Raw genomic sequence first — 14,112 nt, 5'->3', positions numbered from 1 at the left:
AATCAGCAGTCACGTGTTTTGGCCAGCTAGTCAGCCTGTCAGACAGAAGCTGCTATCACTACAGCCCTCGCACCACTGTTAGGGATTTTCACAGTCCTCCAACCACACATTCCATATCTGTTTTCCAGTCCTCAACGGCCCATGAATCACTGCACTGGCGTCCTCCAACCACACCTGGGCATGTTGGTGGGGGGGGGGCGTTGTTTCGGGCTGTTAGCACTAGTTTGAAAGGGTTCAGCTTTGATTAGCCATGTTTATTGGCCTGTGATGTTGTAAACGCCTCCCCTGTCATAGTGATCTAGCATGCTGTTTTGTCAATGTGTGTTTAGAAGCAGGTTAAATATGTCTGTCAGTGAGTGGATTATTTCCAGGTTGCTCCCAGCTAATGATCGACTTTCTCTCTGTGTGTCTCTATGTGTCTCTATGCGTCTCTGTGTGTCTCTGTGCGTCTCTGTGTGTCTCTGTGCGTCTCTGTGTGTCTCTGTGCGTGTCTCTGTGTGTCTCTGTGCGTCTCTGTGTGTCTCTGTGCGTGTCTCTGTGTGTCTCTGTGCGTCTCTATGTGTCTCTATGCGTGTCTCTGTGTGTCTCTGTGTGTCTCTGTGTGTCTCTGTGCGTCTCTGTGTGTCTCTGTGTGTCTCTGTGCGTCTCTGTGTGTCTCCGTCCTTTTCTCTGTGTTTCCCTGTCTCTGTCCCTGTTTCTGTGTGTCCATGTCCCTGTCTCTGTCCCTGTTTCTGTGTGTCCATGTCCTTGTCTCCGTCCCTGTCTCTGTGCATCCATGTACCCTGTCTCTGTCCTTTTCTCTGTGTCCCCCTGTCTCCGTCCCTGTCTCTGTGCGTCCCTGCCTCCGTCCCTGTCTCTGTGCGTCCCTGCCTCCGTCCCTGTCTCTGTGCGTCCCTGCCTCCGTCCCTGTCTCTGTGTGTCCATGTCCCTCCTGTCCCTGTCTCTGTGTCCATGTCCCTGTCTCCGTCCCTGTCTCTGTGCATCCATGTCCCTACCTCCGTCCCTGTCTCTGTGTCCCCCTACCTCCGTCCCTGTCTCTGTGCGTCCCTGCCTCCGTCCCTGTCTCTGTGCGTCCCTGCCTCCGTCCCTGTCTCTGTGCGTCCCTGCCTCCGTCCCTGTCTCTGTGCGTCCCTGCCTCCGTCCCTGTCTCTGTGCGTCCCTGTCTCCGTCCCTGTCTCTGTGCGTCCCTGCCTCCGTCCCTGTCTCTGTGCGTCCCTGCCTCCGTCCCTGTCTCTGTGCGTCCCTGCCTCCGTCCCTGTCTCTGTGTGTCCATGTCCCTGTCTCTGTCCCTGTTTCTGTGTGTCCATGTCCTTGTCCCTGTCTCTGTGCATCCATGTACCCTGTCTCCGTCCTTTTCTCTGTGTCCCCCTGTCTCCGTCCCTGTCTCTGTGCGTCCCTGCCTCCTTCCCTGTCTCTGTGCGCCCCTATCCGTGTCCCTCCAGCATTTGTGACCCTGCTGAACGGTGACCAGGCTCAGGATGCCATCCGCTCCCTCCACCAGAGCATTGTGCGCAGCCGGGACATCACAGTGCAGCTCCAGCCCACAGACAGTCTGCTCTGCCTCACCAACCTGCCCCACACCTTTACTGCCCAGCAGCTGGAGGACCTAGTCCGTTCCTACGGAAACATCGAGCGCTGCTTCCTGGTCTACAGCGAGCTCACCGGACACTCCAAGGGCTACGGCTTTGTGGAATACATGAAGAAGGACTCAGCGTCGCGGGCGCGGTCGGAGCTACTGGGGCGACCAGAGGGGGACCGTGCGGTCATGGTCCAATGGACAGATGTGAACCAATTGACTGCGGGTCACCACCTCCACTCTAAGTGCCTCTGTGTGGACCGGCTGCCCCAGGAGTACGACTCAGAAGAGCTGACCCTCCTGTTCTCAGACAGATACAAACCTGTCTTCTGCCAGGTGAGTCTGAGGTGGAGTACTTGGTGTGTGCGTGGGGTGGGGGGTTGTGTGTGTGTGTGTGCGTGTGCGTATGCATGTGCGTGTTCCACCCCTCCTATCTTACATCCCTCCACCCCCTCTCATCCACCCATCCTCCACGTCACATATCCCATACCTCAGAGGTCCCTTGACCTTAGGCTCCTTTCTGTTACCACATACAGTCTTACTCACCTCTCTGTCTACCCTCTCTGTTCAACCCAATATAAAATACACATGCAGAAGGCCCTTAAATACTCCACCCTAAGCCCTCCACCCCCACCCCCACCATCATCCCTCTGCAGTGCACTAAGGGCTCTCCTCCTCCCTAAGATCCCCCACCATCATCCCTCTGTAGGGCACTAAGGGCTCTCCTCCTCCCTAAGCCCCCCACCATCATCCCTCTGCAGTGCACTAAGGGCTCACCTCCTCCCTAAGCCCCCCACCGTCATCCCTCTGCAGTGCACTAAGGGCTCTCCTCCTCCCTAAGCCCCCCACCCCCACCGTCATCCCTCTGCAGTGCACTAAGGGCTCTCCTCCTCCCTAAGCCCCCCACCCCCACCGTCATCCCTCTGCAGTGGACTAAGGGCTCTCCTCCTCCCTAAGCCCCCCACCATCATCCCTCTGCAGTGCACTAAGGGCTCACCTCCTCCCTAAGCCCCCACCATCATCCCTCTGCAGTGCACTAAGGGCTCACCTCCTCCCTAAGCCCCCCACCATCATCCCTCTGCAGTGCAATAAGAGCTCACCTCCTCCCTAAGCCTCCCAACATCATCCCTCTGCAGTGCCCTAAGGGCTTTCCTCCTCCCTAAGCCCCCCACCATCATCCCTCTGCAGTGCACTAAGGGCTTTCCTCCTCCCTAAGCCCCCCACCATCATCCCTCTGCAGTGCACTAAGGGCTCTCCTCCTCCCTAAGCCCCCCACCATCATCCCTCTGCAGTGCACTAAGGGCTCTCCTCCTCCCTAAGCCCCCCACCATCATCCCTCTGCAGTGCACTAAGGGCTTTCCTCCTCCCTAAGCCCCCCACCATCATCCCTCTGCAGTGCACTAAGGGCTCTCCTCCTCCCTAAGCCCCCCACCATCATCCCTTTGTAGTGCACTAAGGGCTCTCCTCCTCCCTAAGCCCCCCACCATCATCCCTCTGCAGTGCACTAAGGGCTCTCCTCCTCCCTAAGCCCCCCACCATCATTTACATTTACATTTAAGTCATTTAGCAGACGCTCTTATCCAGAGCGACTTACAAATTGGTGCATTCACCTTATGACATCCAGTAGAATAGTCACTTTACAATAGTGCATCTAAATCTTAAAGGGGGTGAGAAGGATTACTTATCCTACTTATCCTATCCTAGGTATCATCCCTTTGTAGTGCACTAAGGGCTCTCCTCCTCCCTAAGCCCCCCACCATCATCCCTTTGTAGTGCACTAAGGGCTCTCCTCCTCCCTAAGCCCTATGATCACCACTAGTCTGCTGCCTCTAGAGACTTTTTTTATTTTATTTTTTAAATTATTATTTTCAACAAGATCAGCTTTCATGAGGTGTTTGCATCATTGCTTGTTCTGTACCCTTTTTTGCTTGAAAAATAATAATTAGGTTCTTTATTACCTTTATCATCTTTTAAACTAGATTAATATCATACATTTTAAGTTAGATCACATTTACATTATATACAGTACCAATCAAAAAATTGAACACCTACTCATTCCAGGGTTTTTCTTTATTTTTACTATTTTCTACCTTGTGGAATAATAGTGAAGACATTAACACTATGAAATGACACATATGGAATCATGTAGCAACCAACAAAGTGTTAACCCAATCAAAATATATTTTATATTTGAGATTCGTCAGAGTTGCCACTCTTTGCCTTGTTGACAGCTTTGCACACTATTGGCATGCCATACTGTATATATATCAAAAGGTAAGAACTTCCCATTGTTCACCCCTCCTCGTTTCGTTTCCATGGTTCTTCTCCATTTCAGTTCCATTCTAATTTGTTTAAAAACGTTCTATCCTCTGGCAGCTTGAGAGTGACTCATCTAGTACTGTAGTGCTAGATTAATTAAAGTCTCCATCCTTACAGTGATTGTTAAAGCCTCGCTCAGTGTGCTTCGGGTCACCCTCTAACAAATAAAGGGCTCCTGAGTGGCGCAGCGGTCTAAGGCACTGTATCTCAGTGATAGAGGTGTCACTACAGACACCCTGGTTCGAATCCAGGCTGTATCACAACTGATTTGGAGTCCAATAGGGTTGTGCACAATTGGCCCAGCGTCGTCCGGGTTTGGCCGGTGTAGGCCGTCATTGTAAATAACAATTTGTTCTTAACTGGCTTGCATAGTTAAATAAACGTTCAATAAAACATAAGCTGGAGGCAAAATCTAAGAATGTCAGGCCCATTAGAAAGCTATGTGTTATTAGCAGGTAAATGACAGTAGAGAGAAGTCTCTTTCTCTCTCTCTGTGTGCCCCCCCTTTCTCTTTTTCTGTGGCTAGGGACTGGACAGAGCTCTGGGAAAAAAACTGTACACTACATGAGTCATCAGTGATGAAGCAGGGTACCTGTAAGAGGAGAAGAGTGGAGTTACATTTGGTGGAGTTAGGAGGGGTTAGGAGGAGTTAACTTCTTTGGGATAGGGGGTGGTATTTTGACGTCCGGATGAAAAACGTGCCCAAAGTAAACTGCCTGCTACTCAGGCCCAGAAGCTATAATATGCATATAATTGGTAGATTTTGATAGAAACGAAGATCTTCAAAGGTAAGGCATATATTATATCGTTGAAAATGATTTGTTATGCATTTGTGTGCTGGGCGCTGTCCTCAGATAATCGAATGGTTTGCTTTCGCCAGAAAGCCTTTTTGAAATCTGACACAGCGGCTGTATTGACAACGAGTTAACCTTTATTGTGATGTATTGCACTTGTGATTTCATGAAAGTGTAATATTTCTAGTAATTTAATTTTAATTTGGCGCTCTGCAATTTCACCGGAAGTGATCCGCGTGAAGTTAAGAGGAGTTAAGAGGAGTTAAGAGGGGTTAAGAGGAGTTAGGAGGGGTTAGAAGAAGTTAGGAGGGGTTAGGAGGGGTTAGGAGGAGTTATGAGGGGTTATGAGGGGTTAGGGGTAGTTAGGAGGGGTTAGGAGGAGTTAGGAGGAGTTATGAAGGGTTAGGAGGAGTTAGGAGGGGTTAGGAGGAGTTATGAGGAGTTATGAGGGGTTAGGGGGAGTTATGAGGGGTTAGAAGGAGTTAGGAGGAATTAGGAGGAGTTAGGAGGGGTTAGGGGAGGGGAGTTAGGAGGGGTTAGGGGGAGTTAGGATGGGGTTGGGAGGAGTTAGGAGGAGTTATGGGGGTTAGGAGGAGTTAGGAGGGGTTAGAAGGGGTTAGGAGGAGTTAGGAGGGGTTAGGAGGAGTTAGGAGGGGTTAGGAGGAGTTAGGAGGGGTTAGGGGGAGTTAGGAGGAGTTAGGAGGGGTTAGGAGAAGTTAGGATGGGTTAGGAGGAGTTATGAACGGTTAGGAGGAGTTAGGAGGGGTTAGGAGGAGTTAGGAGGGGTTAGGAGGAGTTATGAGGGGTTAGGGGGAATTATGAGGGGTTAGAAGGAGTTAGGAGGAGTTAGGAGGGGTTAGGGGAGTTAGGGAGTTAGGGGAGTTAGGAGGAGTTATGGGGGTTAGGAGGAGTTAGGGGGGTAGAAGGGGTTAGGAGGAGTTAGGGGAGGGGTTAGGAAGGAGGGGTTAGGAGGAGTTAGGAGGGGTTAGGAGGAGTTAGGAGGGGTTAGGAGGAGTTAGGAGGGGTTAGGGGGAGTTAGGAGGAGTTAGAAGGGGTTAGAAGAAGTTAGGGGTTAGGAGGAGTTAGGAGGGGTTAGGAGGAGTTAGGAGGAGTTAGGGGGAGTTATGCAAAATGATTTGTTATGCATTTGTGTGCTGGGCGCTGTCCTCAGATAATCGAATGGTTTGCTTTCGCCAGAAAGCCTTTTTGAAATCTGACACAGCGGCTGTATTGACAACGAGTTAACCTTTATTGTGATGTATTGCACTTGTGATTTCATGAAAGTGTAATATTTCTAGTAATTTAATTTTAATTTGGCGCTCTGCAATTTCACCGGAAGTGATCCGCGTGAAGTTAAGAGGAGTTAAGAGGAGTTAAGAGGGGTTAAGAGGAGTTAGGAGGGGTTAGAAGAAGTTAGGAGGGGTTAGGAGGGGTTAGGAGGAGTTATGAGGGGTTAGGAGGGGTTAGGGAGGAGTTAGGAGGGGTTAGGAGGGGTTAGGAGGAGTTAGGAAGGGTTAGGAGGAGTTAGGAGGGGTTAGGAGGAGTTAGGAGGAGTTAGGAGGGGTTAGGGGGAGTTATGAGGGGTTAGAAGGAGTTAGGAGGAGTTAGGAGGAGTTAGGAGGAGTTATGAAGGGTTAGGAGGAGTTAGGGGGAGTTAGGGGGAGTTAGGAGGGGTTAGGAGGAGTTAGGAGGAGTTATGGGGGTTAGGAGGAGTTAGGAGGGGTTAGAAGGGGTTAGGAGGGGTTAGGAGGAGTTAGGAGGGGTTAGGAGGAGTTAGGAGGGGTTAGGAGGAGTTAGGAGGAGTTAGGAGGGGTTAGGAGAAGTTAGGATGGGTTAGGAGGAGTTAGGAGGAGTTAGGAGGAGTTATGAACGGTTAGGAGGAGTTATGAACGGTTAGGAGGAGTTAGGAGGGGTTAGGAGGAGTTATGAGGGGTTAGGGGGAATTATGAGGGGTTAGAAGGAGTTAGGAGGAATTAGGAGGAGTTAGGAGGGGTTAGGGGGAGTTAGGGGGTTTAGGAGGAGTTATGGGGGGTTAGGAGGAGTTAGGAGGGGTTAGAAGGGGTTAGGAGGAGTTAGGAGGGGTTAGGAGGAGTTAGGAGGGGTTAGGGGGAGTTAGGAGGAGTTAGAAGAAGTTAGGAGGAGTTAGGAGGGGTTAGGAGGGGTTAGGAGGAGTTAGGATGGGTTAGGAGGAGTTAGGAGGGGTTAGAAGGAGTTAGGAGGAGTTAGGAGGAGTTAGGAGGAGTTAGGGGGAGTTAGGAGGAGTTAGGAGGGGTTAGGAGGAATTAGAAGGGGTTAGGATGTGTGTATGTGTGTGTTCATCAAGCTGACATAAACCCAATGCCCTGGTTGTCGGTCTGTGTGAACGCAGTAGACTTCCAGGGCCCTATAGAGGAGAGACTTTGAAGACCACAGAGTGACTGTTCCGTGACCGGGGACATGGTTGCCCTGTCACAGCTGTCAGTGAGAGGAGAGGAGAGGCCACACCTGCCTGATTGACAGGCTGGGACAGAGGAGACTAGGAGGAGAACTGTGTCAGAGTAGCAGTCTGTGAGAGAACAGGGTGTCAATGAGAGTGTGTGGCTGAGAGTGTGTGGGTGACAAAGTGTTGTGGATGTGATGGATGACCGGTGTGGGCCGAGGAGGGTGAAGATGATTTATTTGGAAGAGATTTTTGCCCTTTTTGAAAAGACTGTACAGGCATATACTGCAGACAAAACACACACACACACACACACACACACACACACAAACACACACACACACACACACACATGCGTAACGATTGGTGTGGTGTCAGGAAAATAACCTCACACTCCACGTCAACAAAACAAAGGAGATGATCGTGGACTTCAGGAAACAGCAGAGGGAGCAACCCTTATCCACATCGACGGGACAGTAGTGGAGCATGTGGAAAGTTCCTCAGCGTACACATCACAGACAAACCTAAATGGTCTACCCACACAGGCAGCGTGGTGAAGAAGGCGCAACAGCATCTCTTCAACCTCAGGAGGCTGAAGAATTTTGGCTTGTCACCGAAAACACTCACAAACTTTTACAGATGCACAATCAAGAGCATCCTGTCAGGCTGTATCACCGTATACTGTTCTCTATACGATCTACTGCATCTTGCCTATGCCGCACGACCATCGCTCATCCATATATTTATATGTACATATTCTTAATCATTCCTTTACACTTGTGTGTATAAGTTAGTTGTTGTGAAATTGTTAGATTACTTGTTAGATATTACAGCATGGTCGGAACTAGAAGCACAAGCATTTCGCTACACTCACATTAACATCTACTAGCCATGTGTATGTGACCAATAACATTTGATTTGCTTTGATTTGACTATCTTGTAGTGTTAATCAAGATAGAGTGGAGATGGCCTGTTTGCTAAGTCCCACTCATAACAAGCCAGAAACTCATCCACACCACTTTGTTACCCACACACTCTCAGCCACACAGGGGAGCCTGGAGATCTGGCGAAGGCTTGAGAGACTGACGAGCCGGCGGTGTCAGGGGAGCCTGGAGATCTGGCGAAGGCTTGAGAGACTGACGAGCCGGCGGAGTCAGGGGAGCCTGGAGATCTGGCGAAGGCTTGAGAGACTGACGAGCCGGCGGAGGCAGGGGAGCCTGGAGATCTGGCGAAGGCTTGAGAGACTGACGAGCCGGCGGTGTCAGGGGAGCCTGGAGATCTGGCGAAGGCTTGAGAGACTGACGAGCCGGCGGAGTCAGGGGAGCCTGGAGATCTGGCGAAGGCTTGAGAGACTGACGAGCCGGCGGAGTCAGGGGAGCCTGGAGATCTGGCGAAGGCTTAAGAAACTGACGAGCCGGCGGAGGCAGGGGAGCCTGGAGATCTGGCGAAGGCTTGAGAGACTGACGAGCCGGCGGAGTCAGGGGAGCCTGGAGATCTGGCGAAGGCTTAAGAGACTGACGAGCCGGCGGAGTCAGGGGAGCCTGGAGATCTGGCGAAGGCTTAAGAAACTGACGAGCCGGCGGAGGCAGGGGAGCCTGGAGATCTGGCGAAGGCTTGAGAGACTGACGAGCCGGCGGAGTCAGGGGAGCCTGGAGATCTGGCGAAGGCTTAAGAGACTGACGAGCCGGCGGAGGCAGGGGAGCCTGGAGATCTGGCGAAGGCTTGAGAGACTGACGAGCCAGCGGAGGCAGGGGAGCCTGGAGATCTGGCGAAGGCTTGAGAGACTGACGAGCCGGCGGAGGCAGGGGAGCCTGGAGATCTGGCGAAGGCTTGAGAGACTGACGAGCCGGCGGAGTCAGGGGAGCCTGGAGATCTGGCGAAGGCTTAAGAGACTGACGAGCCGGCGGAGGCAGGGGAGCCTGGAGATCTGGCGAAGGCTTGAGAGACTGACGAGCCGGCGGAGGCAGGGGAGCCTGGAGATCTGGCGAAGGCTTGAGAGACTGACGAGCCAGCGGAGGCAGGGGAGCCTGGAGATCTGGCGAAGGCTTGAGAGACTGACGAGCCGGCGGAGGCAGGGGAGCCTGGAGATCTGGCGAAGGCTTGAGAGACTGACGAGCCGGCGGAGGCAGGGGAGCCTGGAGATCTGGCGAAGGCTTAAGAGACTGACGAGCCGGCGGAGGCAGGGGAGCCTGGAGATCTGGCGAAGGCTTGAGAGACTGACGAGCCGGCGGAGGCAGGGGAGCCTGGAGATCTGGCGAAGGCTTAAGAGACTGACGAGCCGGCGGAGGCAGGGGAGCCTGGAGATCTGGCGAAGGCTTGAGAGACTGACGAGCCGGCAGAGGCAGGGGAGCCTGGCAATCTGGCTGAGGCATGTAAACCTGTAGTGGCTCCTAGACCCAACGTCATTCCACCTGACACAAACACACTAAAAACACTCCCTGATGCTTCCCGTAGGTGAGCCATTATTCTGTAACGATGTGCTCTGAGAGTCAAGTTCAGAGAGTGAGTGTTTTAATAAATAAACACATAATACAAAAGAATAAACACGGACAACGCACAGAACTGACACAGAAACAGAAACAATAACGCCTGGGGAAGGAACCGAAGGGAGTGACATTTATAGGGAAGGAACCGAAGGGAGTGACAGATATAGGGGAGGAACCGAAGGGAGTGACAGATATTGGGAAGGTAATCAGGGGAGTGACAGATATAGGGAAGGAACCGAAGGGAGTGACAGATATTGGGAAGGTAATCAGGGGAGTGACAGATATAGGGAAGGAACCGAAGGGAGTGACAGATATTGGGAAGGTAATCAGGGGAGTGACAGATATAGGGGAGGAACCGAAGGGAGTGACAGATATAGGGGAGGAACCGAAGAGAGTGACAGATATAGGGAAGGAACCGAAGGGAGTGACATATATTGGGAAGGTAATCAGGGGAGTGACAGATATAGGGAAGGAACCGAAGGGAGTGACAGATATTGGGAAGGTAATCAGGGGAGTGACAGATATAGGGGAGGAACTGAAGGGAGTGACAGATATAGGGAAGGAACCGAAGGGAGTGACAGATATAGGGGAGGAACCGAAGGGAGTGACAGATATAGGGAAGGAACCGAAGGGAGTGACAGATATAGGGAAGGAACCGAAGGGAGTGACAGATATAGGGGAGGAACCGAAGGGAGTGACAGATATAGGGGAGGAACCGAAGGGAGTGACAGATATAGGGGAGGAACCGAAGGGAGTGACAGATATAGGGAAGGAACCGAAGGGAGTGACAGATATAGGGAAGGAACCGAAGGGAGTGACAGATATAGGGGAGGAACCGAAGGGAGTGACAGATATAGGGAAGGAACCGAAGGGAGTGACAGATATAGGGGAGGAACCGAAGGGAGTGACAGATATAGGGAAGGAACCGAAGGGAGTGACAGATATTGGGAAGGTAATCAGGGGAGTGACAGATATAGGGGAGGAACCGAAGGGAGTGACAGATATAGGGAAGGAACCGAAGGGAGTGACAGATATTGGGAAGGTAATCAGGGGAGTGACAGATATAGGGGAGAAACCGAAGGGAGTGACAGATATAGGGAAGGAACCGAAGGGAGTGACAGATATTGGGAAGGTAATCAGGGGAGTGACAGATATAGGGGAGGAACCGAAGGGAGTGACAGATATAGGGAAGGAACCGAAGGGAGTGACAGATATTGGGAAGGTAATCAGGGGAGTGACAGATATAGGGGAGGAACCGAAGGGAGTGACAGATATAGGGAAGGAACCGAAGGGAGTGACAGATATTGGGAAGGTAATCAGGGGAGTGACAGATATAGGGAAGGAACCGAAGGGAGTGACAGATATAGGGGAGGAACCGAAGGGAGTGACAGATATTGGGAAGGAAATCAGGGGAGTGATGGAGTCCAGGTGAGTGATGATGGTGACAGGAGTGCGCCATCACGAGCAGCCTGGTGACCTAGAGGCTGGAGAGGGAATGACATTACTGCCTTATTCCCTCATCAATCTACACACAATAACGCTCAGTACTTTGTAGAAGCAGGCTTGGCACACCTGTATTTGGGGAGTTTCTCCCATTCTTCTCTGCAGATCCTCTCATGCTCTGTCAGGTTGGATGGGGAGCGTCACTGCACACCTATTTTCAGGCCCTTCCCAGAGATGTTCGATCAGGTTCAAGTCCGGGCTCTGGCTGGGCCACTCAAGGACATTCAGAGTCCCGAAGCCACTCATGCGTTGTCTTTCCTGTGAGCTTAGGGTCATTGTCCTGTTGGAAGGTGAACCTTCGCCCCAGTCTGAGGGCATAGGCCCAACCACTTGGGAGCCAGGCCCGGCCAATCAGAATTCGTTTTTCCCCACGAAAGGGCTTTATTACAGACAGAAATACTCTGTTTCATCAGCTGTCCGGGTGGTGATGTGGGATTTGGAGGTTCTGGGCTGGCGTAGTTGCACGTGGTCTGCGGTTGTCAGGCCGGTTGGATGTACTGCCACATTCTCTAAAATGATGAGGCGACTTATGCTAGAAAAATTAACATTCAATTCTCTGGCAACAGCTCTGGTGGATATTCCTGCTGTCAGCATGCCAATTGCTTGCCCCCTCAAAACATCTGTGGCATTGTGTCACGTCCTGACCATAGAAAACCTGTATTTTCTATGGTAGAGTAGGTCAGGGCCTGACTAGGGGTTTTTGTTCTAGTTTATATTTTCTATGTGGGGTTCTAAGTTTGATTTTCTATGTTGGTGATTTGTATGATTCCCAATTAGAGGCAGCTGGTTATCGTTGTCTCTATTTGGGAATCATACTTAAGTAGCATTTTTTCCACCTGTGGGTTATGGGATATTGTTTGTATGTATGTGTTTTGAGTTAGTGCACATAGCATATCTGTAGTCACGGTTCGCTGTTAATGTATTGTTTATTTGTTTTTGTCGTTGCTTAGTTTCACTTTCATTAAGATATGTGGAACTCAACATACCAAGATAATCCATCCACCTGACAGGTGTGGAATATCAAGAAGCTGATTAAACAGCATGATCCTTACAAAGGTTCACCTTGTGCTGGGGACAATAAAAAGCCACTCTAAAATGTGCAGTTTTGCCTTGGTCCAATCATCATTATTACGAACAACGTGACACATTGTGTTATGTGGCAAAACTGCACATTTTAGAGTGGCTTTTTATTGTCCTCAGCACAAGGTGCAGGCAGTTTACTCTGGGCACCTTCTTCATCCAAGCTACTCAATGCTGCCCCCCTTTTCACCAAGACGTTTTTAAGGACAACAAAGTCAAGGTATTGGAGTGGCCATCACAAAGCCCTGACCTCATACCTATAGAAAATGTGTGAGCAGAACTGAAAAAGCGTGTGCGAGCAAGGAGGCCTACAAACCTGACTCAGTTACACCAGCTCTGTCAGGAGGAATGGGCCGAAATTTACCCTAGTTATTGTGGGAAGCTTGTGGAAGGCTACCAGAAACATTTGACCCAAGGTAAACAATTTAAAGGCAATGTTACCAAATACTAATTGAGTGTGTGTAAACTTCTGACCCACTGGGAATGTGATGAAAGAAATACAATCTGAAATAAATCATTATGTCTAGTATTATTCTGACATTTCACATTCTTAAAATAAATTGGTGATCCTAACTGACCTAAGACAGGGAAATTTTTACTTGGATTAAATGTCAGGAATTGTGAAAAACTGAGTTTAAAGGGATTTGCCTAAGGTTTATGTAAACTCCTGACTTCAACTGTACATGATCCTTGGTATGACCATCTTAAAACATTTTCGTATGTTAACTTCGTGCAACAACAGGGTCATCAAATTAAGATCCTACACCTGTATGTGTCCATTCCCAGACATTGGTGATGTTAGCTCAGTAAGACTGAGGTAAATGACTTGCCAGAGACATGGAACATATGACAGTGTGCATGAGCGTGTGTGCATACTGTAGATAGTCTATAGAGGACCATGTGGCACGGCTGTGAAGGTCTGAGCACATATCCCACTTTCTCTTTCTTGCAGTGCGTGTGTTTGTCTTTGTGTGTGTGTGTGTGTGTGTGTGTGTGTGTGTGTGTGTGTGTGTGTGTGTGTGTGTGTGTGTGTGTGTGTGTGTGTGTGTGTGTGTGTGTGTGTGTGTGTGTGCGTGCGCACTGATCTTTGTTTATGTAACAAGACTGATTCACTATGACATATCTGTTCCTATATATATATATATAATGACTGCTTAGGGAAAGTTTTTTGGCCAGCTTCATAAACAGTGGAAAGAGCTGTGCTGATGACATCACAGAGGGGTTCTGTGCCGTCGAGTAGCAGAGCTGACAGACCATGATAGACACAGAAAGATGTGGATAATAAACACTACACACACATGCACTTTACACACATGTCCACAGTAGCTTGCATTTTATGTGATTATGATGTTGAAGAGGCAGAAGTAACCTTAACTCAAGGGGGAGATAAAATGCCAGAGTCTCAATTATATCATAGAGGGCATGGTGGGGGTGATGGGTCTCTCTGTAAATGGGTTAGTCTTTATGTCAACACTGGACATGGACAATGGACCAGGGAGGGAGGGAGAGGTCACTTCAACCAAAGGCTCTTTGGACCCTGTCACTATAAATTCATATTAGCAGGTGACACAGGGAAAGCTATTGCACATTGGCAGGCTGTATGTGTTTACCTAGTCCCCTTTAAGAGTTTATCATTGGACGAGTGCAACAGAGTGGGAGAAAGAGAGAGTTTTTACCTGTTAAAGCATAATTAAATTATGTAGATGTCTCTGTGTATGTTTGTGTGTATGACTGTGCACCCTGCTGGGGATGGTGCTGGTGTCAGTTGTGAGGGTTTGGTTTCCCTCTCAGCTGCTTGACACCCAGCTAAATGACAGTCCCTACTTTCTGTACTATAAATAAAGCTCTCAGAGTCAGACCAGTGCATTACACACACACACACACACACACACACACACACACACACACACACACACACACACACACACACACACA

General features: G+C 50.1%; 1 protein-coding gene across 1 annotated transcript in view; it reads left to right on the top strand.

Annotated features, from left to right (window-relative positions):
• raver2 (ribonucleoprotein, PTB-binding 2) overlaps window positions 1–14,112 on the top strand; it is a 186,748-nt gene that overhangs the window by 76,826 nt on the left and 95,810 nt on the right. Inside the window, exon 3 of the mRNA XM_052523520.1 lies at window positions 1,443–1,912. Within this exon, the coding sequence (XP_052379480.1) occupies window positions 1,443–1,912 (470 nt within the window). The remainder of the gene's footprint in view (window positions 1–1,442; window positions 1,913–14,112) is intronic.

Source organism: Oncorhynchus keta, chromosome 1 (genome assembly GCF_023373465.1).
Source record: "Oncorhynchus keta strain PuntledgeMale-10-30-2019 chromosome 1, Oket_V2, whole genome shotgun sequence".
Taxonomy (NCBI): Eukaryota; Metazoa; Chordata; class Actinopteri; order Salmoniformes; family Salmonidae; genus Oncorhynchus; species Oncorhynchus keta.
This window is presented reverse-complemented; position numbering and strand designations above follow the sequence as displayed.